Source organism: Micropterus dolomieu, linkage group LG18, assembly GCF_021292245.1.
Source record: "Micropterus dolomieu isolate WLL.071019.BEF.003 ecotype Adirondacks linkage group LG18, ASM2129224v1, whole genome shotgun sequence".
Taxonomy (NCBI): domain Eukaryota; kingdom Metazoa; phylum Chordata; class Actinopteri; order Centrarchiformes; family Centrarchidae; genus Micropterus; species Micropterus dolomieu.
Window position 1 is genome coordinate 37,714,921 of NC_060167.1, and position 12,409 is coordinate 37,727,329.

The 12,409-nt window shown below is 41.5% G+C and overlaps 1 protein-coding gene across 1 annotated transcript in view; it reads right to left on the reverse strand.

The window, feature by feature from the left end:
* cdk18 (cyclin dependent kinase 18) overlaps positions 1–12,409 on the reverse strand; it is a 64,272-nt gene that overhangs the window by 30,534 nt on the left and 21,329 nt on the right. The window contains exons 2-3 of the mRNA XM_046075721.1: positions 9,017–9,152; positions 6,634–6,737 (exon numbers count right to left, since the gene is read on the reverse strand). Of these exons, the coding sequence (XP_045931677.1) occupies positions 6,634–6,737; positions 9,017–9,152 (240 nt within the window). The remainder of the gene's footprint in view (positions 1–6,633; positions 6,738–9,016; positions 9,153–12,409) is intronic.

Consider the following 12,409-nt stretch of genomic DNA (forward strand, 5'->3'; position numbering starts at 1 on the left):
GACCTATGGCCTCTCTCATACTACAGGAAATTCAGCACTGTTTAACACACACACATACACACACACACACACACACACACACACACACACACACACACTCATGTAAAAGTCTCCACTAAAAAGATAAAGCAGGCAGACAGATAGGGCTACAGAGAGGCCTCTAACTGACTGATTGTCTAAATGGGCTGGCAGGATGAAATGACAACCTGTTTGCTAGTCATTTCAATATCACAGCCACAGCGCTTCTTTGATCTCCCGACGCTAATTAGGGTCAGTAAAGGTGAAAGCTGATATGAGCACACACATCAGACATGGCTGATTGCTGTGAGGTGTGGATGGGTGCCTGTTAGTTATCTTGGAGGACAATCCAGTATTGTGCACCACATGCTTTTTGTGTAGAGTTCCATCTTAAACTGTGTTACAGTGACAGGAAGGAAGAGGCAAAGGGGACTCAGGAAGGGAATAACCGTGGAAATAGTACAGAATGAACCCCCACATTTTGTTTGAGGACATTTTCATATTCACATATAAAACCTACAGGCTGGTCAATACATTAAGTCATTAAGTCTTGCTTAAGGATACATATTTTCCAAACATTTTAAAACTCAGTGTAAGTCATCTTCAGTGCCATAAACCTTGATGAAAAAAGATGTGAATCCTAAACAAGACAATAGAGACAATGGAGCTAAATGCTAATGTCAGCATGCTAACATCCTCACAATGACAAGATAATGTTCAAATTTACTTTTTAAGGATAAACCTCTTGAGATGCACTATCCCATTTTCGAGGGGGTCCTAACATATATCACAATCACTACAACAAAGGAGTGAAAAAATAAAAGTCAACAGCAATAATAATAATTCATCATAATTAATGATTGATTATAATTAATAAAACCTTCAGGACATTACAACAATAAGATGTAGCCAATACTAGATGATCAGTAGAGTGTGAGTAGATCACCAAATAACATCAAAATACACTCAGTTATAAATATCAGTATATATACACAATATGACAGCTTCATTGATAAAAGGAGCAGTCCATCTAAAGGTGAGAAGACAAGGCGTGCTTAAAGGAGCTATATGTAAGTTTTTGATTTTAATAAATCTAATTCATTGCCTTATTGTCAATGGGCTCAAAACTCACTTAGAAATGAAGCACACGCCTGTTTTCTCCGTTGCTTGCATCAGCCACTATTCTGCTTTTAATGTGGGGACTCCGGGTTGGGTTCAGCCGTGTGCTCCCAAGCCTCTCTCGTACTACAGCGACAACACGGCATCTAACGACATGCAGTCCGCTAACACCATAAAACAACCGGCTCACAGTAAAACACGGGCTCCACGTGAGGATACAAAACAACAATAAAGGTTTATGTGCTGAAGCCCATCAGACCAAACAGGTTCAGATGATGTCGAGAAAGAACAAAGTGAGCGTTAGTAAAGCTGCAGAAACACAAAGAAAGTAACGTTAGCTCGCCGGCTAACACCGAGCAGTCGCTAATGTTATACGGTGCAAAGTTATATCACTTTCCACATTAATTTACCAACTAACGCGACCCAAGTGTCAAAGCCTGCAAGACATGATGTAACAGTAAAAAGCAAATGTGGAACGATTTGTTTACTATCCTATAGTAATGCAGCCAGCTAACGCTACATTAGCTCAGATCTGCTGCTGTTTGCTTCGTAACGTTCAATTTAGATTTATTGCCTTTACCGATACTCAGGTACACAGCTTCTCCACCTCTCAGTCGCTGTAACTAACGTGACCCACATAATATACAATCCAGAGGAAGAGCCATCCACTGACATTACATTAAATTTACTTACTGCAGTCTAACTGTTATAAAGTGTGACACAATCTGGTTATAATATTCAGTCCAGCTCACTACCTGTTTCGTTATCATTCAATACATGTAGCTGTGCTGACTTTGCAGAGCCTCTGGTGAAAGATACACAGATAGTAAAGATAGTTACTGAAAGCAGCAGGCGAGCTAACGATGTAGGCAAGGTCTCCCTGCCTGTCTATAGCCGCTGTCACGCTGCTTTTTTTCCAGGAGGATTGTGCCGATATTTAAATGATCATCCAAGATGGCGCTGTCTATAGCTGCCTCGGAGTTAGGTGGGCTTTGTTTTGTTTTGTTTTTTCGGCTGTGATTCCCGGAGCTCTTTCACCAGAGAAGAGCTCATGAACATCAGGGGAACAACTCCAGCGGATTTATTTCCCACTTTTCTGGCAGTGGAATTATTGGACATTTTGGTGAAGGGTCTCTCGGTGTTGTTAGCCAAATGAAGCGCCGTAAGAGAGGGAAACGAGCCGGGTCGCTCGTGCGCCTCCGCTGGCACACCGCTACCGGCGATATTTCTCTCCAACTTGCGCTCACTGTGCAACAAACTGGACGAACTTCAGCTTCTGGTGAGGAAAAACAGAGACTTTTATTCATTTTCTGTTCTGTTCTGCTTCACGGAGACCTGGCTGTGTGGATCAATACCGGACTCCGCGCTGCAGCTGGTTGGCTTCCAACTCTACAGAGCGGAAAATGTGGAGGTGTCTGTTATTAACAATGGCTGGTGTACCGACGTGACCGTGATTCTGCAGCACTGTTCTCCTAATCTGGAATTTCTTATCATTAACTGTAAACTGTTTTACTCCCCCCGTGAGTTTGCTTCATTCACTCTGGTCGGTGTTTACATTCTGCTGCACGCCAACATGCACGACACACAGCGCATGCTGGCCGACCTGATACTGTAAGTGGAGCAGACAAACCCGGACTCCCTTGTCATTGTTCTCAGTGACTTTGACAAAGGAAACCTCAGCCAAGAACTCCCCAAATACAGACAGTAAGTGTCCAACCAGAGAGGGGAACACTTTGGATCACTGCTACACCACAGTTAGCAGTGCCCATCACGCCACACGCGCTCCACTGGGACACTCGCGATGGTTCATCTGATTCCTGCTTACAGGCAAAAAGCTCTGTAAACCTATAGTGAGGACATCAAAGAAATGGACCAGTGAAGCTGTAGAGGATCTTCAGGCATGCTTGGACTGCACTGACTAGGATGTTTTCAGGACTGCTACCAACAATCTGGATGGGTTTACAGACGCTGTGACGTCCTACATCAGCTTCTGTGAGGACAGCTGCATTCCAACACGACACCATACAAAGCGATGCACAGGCATCATTATTTGCAACCACTATCCATGAGCAACATTTATAAATGAACATCAGATTTGACTGGAATATAATGAAAAACTATAGGCTTGCTTGACCATTAAAGCAGCTTTTTTGTGTGGGAGTATAATGAAGAGACACGAGATAAAGTTCGTTACACATTTAATAACAAACTGGATAAAGCCATAAAGTTCTTAAAATAACTCCAGCACAGAAAAAGCAACACAAAAATAAAATCGCGACAGTTTGGTAAATTAAAACATTTGCGGCCGACAAAAGCCGCAGATCAGCTGTAGGACTCACGTCTGTGTCCGCCTGTGTTGGAAGAACGGGATGTTTAACGAGCTTAATTAGGCCTACCTGCTGTAATCAGCTCCACTTGGAGAGGAGGAGACCAACTTCAGCTCTGTGTAAAAACCTCCTGACTGATGAAAACTTAAAACAACAACTCAGGACCCAGTATTTTGCGTATGATCTCAGCGAGACTTGTGTGGCTATTTGACTGTTGATTGAGTCTATGAAGATTCTCAGTCATCCAGGTCATAGTTCTCCAACGAAGGTTAAAATCAAGGGCTTGACTTCCTGACAGACAGGAAGCAGCACGTGAAGCTGGGAAAACATGTCTCTGGTTCCCCTCAAGGCTGCGTTCGTTCCCCCCTTCTCTTCTCCCTGTACACCAACAGCTGCACCTCCAGTCACCAGTCCGTCAAGCTCCTGAAGTTTGCGGACGACACCACCCTCATTGGGCTCATCTCTGGTGGGGATGAGTCCGCCTACAGGTGGGGGATTGACCATGTGGTGACCTGGTGCAGCCAGAACAGTCTGGAGCTCAACGCTCGGAAGTGGAGATGGTCGTGGACTTCAGGAAGAGCCCAGCCCCACCCTCCCCCATCATCCTGAGTGACACACACACCTGGTTGCAATCTTAAAACCGCACCGCTAGTGGCCGCTGAAAACTCCATAATGCCCCTTTAAACATCCCAAGTGATGATATGGATCTAATATCAACAGATAAATGATTCCAATTTGCTGCTTTAAACAGAAAAGGTGTTTTGCCAGTTGTTTTCTAGCACGAGGGACAGAGAAGCAAAGCTCAGCAGAATGCCTAACTAAAATCAGTTGAAGTAAAGGGAACAATGTATTGTTATAAATAAGGAGGATAATTAAAATGAATACACTTGAATATAAGGTGAAGCCAGAGAGTATGTCTTACATTTAGAGATGGCCATTAAAGTGCAAACAGTGTTGAGTGAGAAAAAGACAACCATGGACAAATCTGCAGTCTGTTATATGCTGCATTAAGCCAGACCTGGTCTGGTCTTACAGCGTCTGGATAGACAACATCACAATATTCAAAAATCAGGAGTATAAGTTGAGAGACAAAGTTCTTACGAACACTATGTGTCAAGCAGATACTATGTCTTTGATTCAAAAGCTGACTTTGCGCAAGACATGAGCAATGTGTGATTTGAATGAGCCATACACCAAGATATTTAATTTGATCAACTTTATGCAGAGGAGTGCAGTCAGTACAGGTTATTTCACAAGAACCGGCTTTGGACAATGCTAACATGCTGCTATAACAACTGGAATAACACTGGCAGAGACCCAGTCAAGAAATACTATACGATCTGGCACGAAGGCAGGGAAGCAGATGGCTAAAATAATCTAGGGAGTTTAATAGGGAACATAATGAAACTAATGCAGGCGGGGCAGAAAATTACATAACTAGGAAGGGGCAGGAAGTGAGGTGATCTGAAATGAGAGGAGAGGTAAGTAACACAGCGCAAACAGGAAACACTCAATGAAAGAAACAACACAACAACAAAATGAACGTATACTGGTTCAACAACTCACTGTCACAGAGTACTGTTTTATTTGTTAGTCCTTTAATCAGGATGTGTTACGTGCAGCACATTCTCTGCAGAGACAATTGGTTTTCAACTCTGATCAAGAAGAAGCTCTCATAAGAGCTCTGATCTGTCATGGAGGCTTATGTGATTACTGTCAACATTACAGTAGCACGTTCGTATGGGAGCTCAGCAAAGCAGCTTTAAATGCACTAATATATGGAAAGTGAACAAGGGGATTCTGCCTAATGTGAAATATTAGTGCTTAGTCAGGGAGTAAATCCTGGCTACCCCTAAGGACACTGACACACACACACACACACATACATACATACTTACTATAACCTTTGAGAATATACCTGTGTTTGTATTGTTAAAAAAATCTATAACATTTGACTAGCCTAGCAGCACTGACACTGTGTTTGTTGTTAAGGTGTTACTGCATCTCAGGGGTGTATTTGTGTGTGTGTATGCAGCCTTTGGGGATGCTAATGAGTTCATAGTGCTCAGTGATCTGAGACTGATTGACTTGCTGTTGTTTTAAAATGTGAGAAACAATATCAGAGAATCACAAAAAGAAAATTTGAGATATTTAAAGAAATACTTCCATTGTTATTTTTGCATTTCATATCATGTACGTATTCAAGACACCAAATAAATCTTTGATTAGTGAGCTTTAAGGCACATTTTTGAACTCAGAGCAATGCCAGCAGTATCCCCCTACTTTCAGTCTTTACACTAAGATCAGATAATCAGCTCTCTGTATTCAAGCTAATTAGCAAATTTGTGTCTTTGTAGTGTACTTTAAACATACACTATATTACCCTTAATATTAACTGTATCCAATAATATACCACGCATGCAACAGAAATATTTTGGGGGTGTGATTATATCCTTGCAAAATGTCAGATGATGTTTTCCCTCTGTGGGAGCATGATATAATCCATCATATAGGAGAGAGAGCAAGATCGAAGAGAGAGATGAACGGGAAAGATTAGAGGAGTGTAAACATCAGACGGCTGCTGGGTTCGGGTCTCTCTTTGTGTCTCTCTCCCTGTCTGTCTTTGTCTGCTTACCTCTTTCCTGACCTTCAGGATCAGACAGCGATGCAGACACATGTACTCTGGGGGGTTAAACTACATATCCAGCTGCTTCTCTGTCAGGCAGCTGCACAGCAATCTCACTAACACAATAACTGAGCTCTATGCCTACACAGCAGGCAGAAGCTTTAGTTCCTGATTTTGATTAGATGACATAAGTGGTAACATACAAGCAAGATTGACCTTGGATCCTGAAGAGTTCCATTCTCTTCTTCTATTGACTTCACATTTGTTAGTGGCTTTTTTGCATTTAATCTAAATATATGGAATCATATCTATGCTTAGTTCCTGACCTGAAAGCAAATAGCTATAAACAGCAATGCACAGTGGTGATATTGTGTAAGATGAAAGTGTTGACCATCCTGGTAGCTCTGTGATCTAATGTCTTCACCCAGTTCGTTGTTATTCCATGTCTTTGTACTCACAGTAAATCTCTACATAAGAGACACTCGAAAACCTAATTCTGAATGCATTCAGTTCCTTTGCATCACCTACCCCTACTTATCCCACCGTAACCCTCATTTTCCTTAGAAGCCTGCTGATCCTCCGTGGCTCAGTGCCGGTGGTGGTACCAGTCATAGCTGGAAAAATCCCAGTTAATCTGTGAGGGTCCGCTACAGACACGGAAGGAAGGACGGCTTTTGTATTTGGTATTAACACCCACAACGAGACTGCAGTTTGTGCTCTATTATTAGACACGAGCTATTCATTCACACAGGGACCAAAAGACACAAGGAAGTAGAGCTCAGGGTTCAGGACTTTGATCATGCTTAATTAACCAATGGTTTAGTGGTTATACAATTACCAGTGGCTACCCTGTCAAAACTCTAATCCTTGGGATATGAGTGCAGTTACAAAAAATATAGTAGTCTGGCAACCCACAGAACCACCACGCTTGACAGTTACATAACAGTAATTCACGTTTGTGCAAATGATTCTTTAAAGTTACTCTCCCTGATTTTGTTCCAGTATCCCAAATTTCCAAGGATACTGTACAGCCCAGTATCCCTTAGATTATGTTTGGACAGCATTGCAGCTAACAATTGAAGTCCAATGCCAAGGTTTTGAAGTGGGGTTTTGGAAGAGTGTGTACAGGCTTTTATGCTGAAGATGGATCTTTTCTGTCATCTGAGACCTACAAGCAACGCAGTTTAAAGGAGACCTATTATGCTTTTCCACATTTTATGACTTATCTGCAATGTTAATGTTGGATGTTCACGTTAAACATGGCCAAAGCAAACAAATAATGAGGTTAAAGTATTTAAAACAAATCCCAGTGAGCAAAATCCTCAGATTCCCTCCTGTTCTGAACAGTCTGTTTTGAACAGCTTTTTCTACCAACGGCTCCGTAATACGGAGCTAGACGGAGCCGGTGTTCCATATATGGTCATGTGCTCCGCACAGCAACGGCACAGCAACGCTCAGTTTGCCTGTTCCACCCAGCGACAGCCTGGTAACATGCTTCAGGTCTTGGCCAATAAGAAGACAGTGGGCTTTGAGAGGGGGGGCTTTAAAGAGACAGGAGCATCTATAGCTTGTTTCAGACAGGCTGAATGAAGGCCTACATGAAGAGTCAGTATAAGACAGAGTAGGGATGAAACGATTAGTGGTTTAACGGTAAACCATGGTAAAATTCCCGACGGTTATTATTACCATACACATTTTAATTACCATGATAACCAGGTACGGTTAACTGCGCTGTTATAATCTCACGGCCAACACTGTCCAGCGTCTCCCAGAAGCAGGCGCACATGCGCAGAAAGCAATGTGGGTTTGTTTGGGTCAATGACAACGCTGCAGAGATTTTTCAGTCAATCTGAAGTCCGGTTGAATTTTAGTTTTTATGAGAGTGCTGAGGGAAACTTGATTGAAGAAAATGAACTTATAGTGAACGCAGGGTGAGTTAACTTTTAGCTTTGGTTTGTCTCTCTGACTTGCTAACAGCGTGTAAACTGAAGCTCTCAGTGTTGCTGCTCTTGTAAAAAGGCTACACGTTGTTCTGCTGCTGTGTGCGTCGTGTGTCGACAGAGTCTATTCGTCCACTGCACATGATAACACGTTATGCAGTTTAGTCAACCAACCAGCATATCTAGAAACGCTACAGACTCCTCTGTATTTATGTCAGTTTTTGGGCTCATTGCAGTTACTATCACTGTCTTCTAAAGACTTATTTGTTCTCATGTAATTGTCCACGGAGTATAAAATATAAAATCTTGATAATGCACACTAAGATGATTTTCATATGTTTACAAAAGGTATTTGCTGTTATTTTATTTTTTATGCAAAAAAAATGGCAATTGTATTTGTAGTTTTCAATATAAAACTTGTTGAAATGGTTTCAGTGTGTGTATCAGTACATTTTATTATTTTTTGTCACATTTTTGCAATACCGTGATAATACTGATAACCGTGATAATTTTGGTCATTATAATCGTGATATGAAATTTTCATATCGTTTCATCCCTAAAACAGAGAATAATTTTTTTGAACTTTAAATCATGCAAAGCTGCCATATAGGAGTCACAGAATTACAATATAGGACTATATATATGGAAGAGCAGTATAATAGGTCTCCTTTAAAGCTCAGTGAACTACAGCATTGAGTGACAATTCTCTGTGGGTTTGTCACGATGAGTGACAGATATTTACTTTACTTTCAGTTCTTAATATAGAATATTAATGAATGCAGCTTTGTGTTTGAAAATGTCACTGAATATGTTATTGGGTTTTAAAGAACTGTCCGATATCAACATTCTGCCTGGCTCTAGTGTTGGTTTTGAAACTCAAAACAGTTTAATTTCTAGTGATAATCTGGGAAGAATTTTTTAAAACTTTGATCTTTAAGGTTATTAACAGATTCCCCATGGCTGAACGGGGAAATAGGGGTTCTTACCCTGAGTGTGCTGTATGTTGAGCTGGTTGATCTGCTCAGTAAACTCATTCTCCTCAATGGTCTCAGTGCGAGGAACAGAAAGAGAGAAACGCCTCTTAAAGTTCTTCATCTTGTTCATGGTGCTAAGGAGCAATCTCTGGGAGAAGAAGGAGACAGAGAGAGAGAGAGAGAGAGAGAGAGAGAGAGAGAGAGAGAGAGAGATAGATCCACCAGTAAATATCCAATCAGTCATCCAATCCATCAATGCATAAAGACAGTACATGCATCAAAACAATCAATTCAAATTCAAAAAATGCACTATTTACATTACATGGTTATATACATATAGCCATGTAATACAAACGACAAACAGAAATGAAGATTTTCTGAATGCAAAGCATTTACATTAACATATTTGAAAAGTTTTCATAATGTACAGAACATAATGTAACATAAATCAAAAAAGCTGAGTGGGAACATTCCTCAATACCTGCCCACATTAAACACGCAGCAGTGTGTCGTGTAGCTGTGATGGATCTTTTTGTGCAGCTTGACCAAAGACAGTCTTCTGTGTCATCTGATAATGAGGCAGAAAGCAGCAGGAAAGTATCTGATCTATATACTCTCTCTCCCTCGGTAGGCTACACCTCCACAGCCAGCCCTGCTAGTTAGTTATCGGTCCTCTGCACTTTCTTCCTTTTCTCTGGTATGTGTGCTGCAGAGACTGGTGTCATGGGGTCTCCATGTTTCCTTTATTGAAATGGATTTGTGCATATGTGTGGGTATTTCTGCTCATTACTGTTAAGGTTTAGAGATCTGTATTGTGGGTTAAATTACAGCAAGACAACAAAACCCCTTCTGGTATTTTCTGGTCCCAGCAACCCATCAGGATATATTATCCTCTGAGGGATCCCCACGCATTGTCAGAATACCCTGATTGCTGCAATACCCACACAGTGTGTCAGATGGCTACCTGGGTTCAATCAAGAACATCCCACACACACGGACAATACATGCACAGACACGCACACAAATGTAATCAAAACACACACACAAAGTGCATCCAGATCTCAGTGATAAAAATCCAGCCCAACCAACAGCAGTGACTTTTCCAAGCGACATCATCATGAGATGCACACGCACACAGGGGTGTAGAACAAGTGAAGGAGAGTTTATGGGGTGAGTTATTTTTGTTCCTTAAACTGCATGAATAACAACAGTAATGGTTGGAAAATGTTTAATTTCCCAAGAAGGAAACCTTCCTGTAAGCTCAGAGTGCAAAAGCCATTAGGATTTAGCAAGCCTAATTTCACAAAGATTCTGACTGTGGCTTAGATCTAATAGTAAGACTTCAGATAGATGTCTAAATGTATCCTTTGCACAAAGCTGAGCTACATTGAGGCATTTTCAAAGTAAAAAACATGTCTGGCCTAGCAACCATGTCAAGCTCTCTTTGCTCCAGCAGAAAATGTTTGCCTTCTGGTGGAACTGGACATTTACATGAATATTTTACTGGTAGTGCATCAATACAAAAAAATTTAATATTCTGGGGGAAATGGATCTACAGTAAATAGAATTGACCCCATAGTCGACAGTTGCATCAAAGACAGACTCAGGACAGTTTCCCTGGGAGTGACTGAGTTTCTTCACTGCTGCATTTTTCCAAGTTGTTACTGTGGTCTTTAAAAAGCTTCTTCCTTGTCATTGCTTGCCTCACAACACGCCACAAATGATGAGCCATTTCTTCCTGATTGATGCCACTGGTCAGCAGGTTTCTCTGTTATCATGGAAACGTGGCTCTTTGTCTAACTTGCATTAGACTAATTACTCTGAGAGCAAAAATGAAGACTGGCCTGACGCTGCCGACCAGTCTGTCTTTGTGAAACTGGCCCCAGGTCAGAGACCTGGACTTTAATGAGCTGGTGGATAGTTTTGCACAGAATCTGATGATTTAAGAGCTCATACAGTTACTGCATGTTTATGGCTGAACACAGTTTGATATGGGTTAAGCTAAATCCCTGTCAATTACATACAAACAACAAATAACATATCCCTGAGCAAAACACTTAGGCCCCATCCACACTACTGTGTTTTTGTTTTAAAACGGAGACCTTTTGCAACGTTTGCACCTCACGCCCAGACTGAAACTGAAAAAAGGAAGAACTTAAAAAGAAGAACTTTGAAAACACTGCCGATTCTCTTTTTCGTTTTAAAAGTCCGGGAAGCGTTTTAGTGCGGACGGGCAAAAATGGAGGACTTGTGAAACGATGAGTTGCTCCAGAGGCGACCTCTGATATATGTATAGCAATTGTAAGTCGCTTTGGATAAAAGCATCAGCTAAAAAAATTTATGTATTGTAAATGTCTACTATATTTTGATTATAAACAGCAGGATTGTCATACATGCTGACATTATTGATGTAACACCCAGAATGAGGCTTTTGCTTTTAACCAGTGCTGCCTACACTTTGTGTAGTCCGGGTTTGCATTATAATTGCTAGTAGCTGCCGTTTCCTACTACGTGTCATGTTAGCTAGCTGTCTAACAAAGTTTGGTAAAAGAGATTTGGAAATTAGTGCCACATCTAAACAGTAATAGTATTGGTTTATACTGAGTATTTATTTCTAAATGCTAAACATGTCCATATTTAAACTATCACCACATTGTAGCATTGTGGCTGCAATCACAGCCACGCTGTTTATAAGCAGGAAACATGTTTTTAAGGCAGCGCATTACAACTGCAAAACAATATAACTTCAGATTTGCCACACCTTCTCCTCACTAGTGCTCAACACAGGATCCTCCCAGGGCTGTGTGGTTCTACTGCACACCAACGACTACAACCCCAGACATGGAGAGTACTCTGTTGGTAAGTTTGTAGATGAAATTACCATCACTGGCTGGATTTCAAACACGTGTTGTGTTGTGGTGTATAAAGTCTGGGTGAAAAACGTGAAGGTGAATAAATCATTGTTTTCATTGACTTAGTCAACTGTGGAACTAAAAATGAGAAATCAGTTTGCAGCATCCTCAGCACAGCCAGGCAGCTTTGCTTTAGTTAACAAAACCTAAACAACTTCCATTGTATGACAGCACTTTCACTTGCAAGGACCACACAATCAACAGGTACGATTAAGTGATTTATTGATGATTGAAACAGAAAGATGTACGTGACTTGTAGTTGCTGAATAGACATTCGAGGCGTTGTGGGAAAGCTACGATAGGGAAATCCGCCGTAGTCACGACGGACCCCCTTATAACCCTATGGAGAGGAAGAAGGAGATCAGGAGGCAGGACAGAGAAAGGGGTGGGGGGGAGGGATGCAGGATACGAGAGCGAAGAAGAGTTAGGGCATGTGGGTATTTATGGAAATGCTGCGATGACGTGGTTGATGTGCGGTCCCGCTCCTGAAACT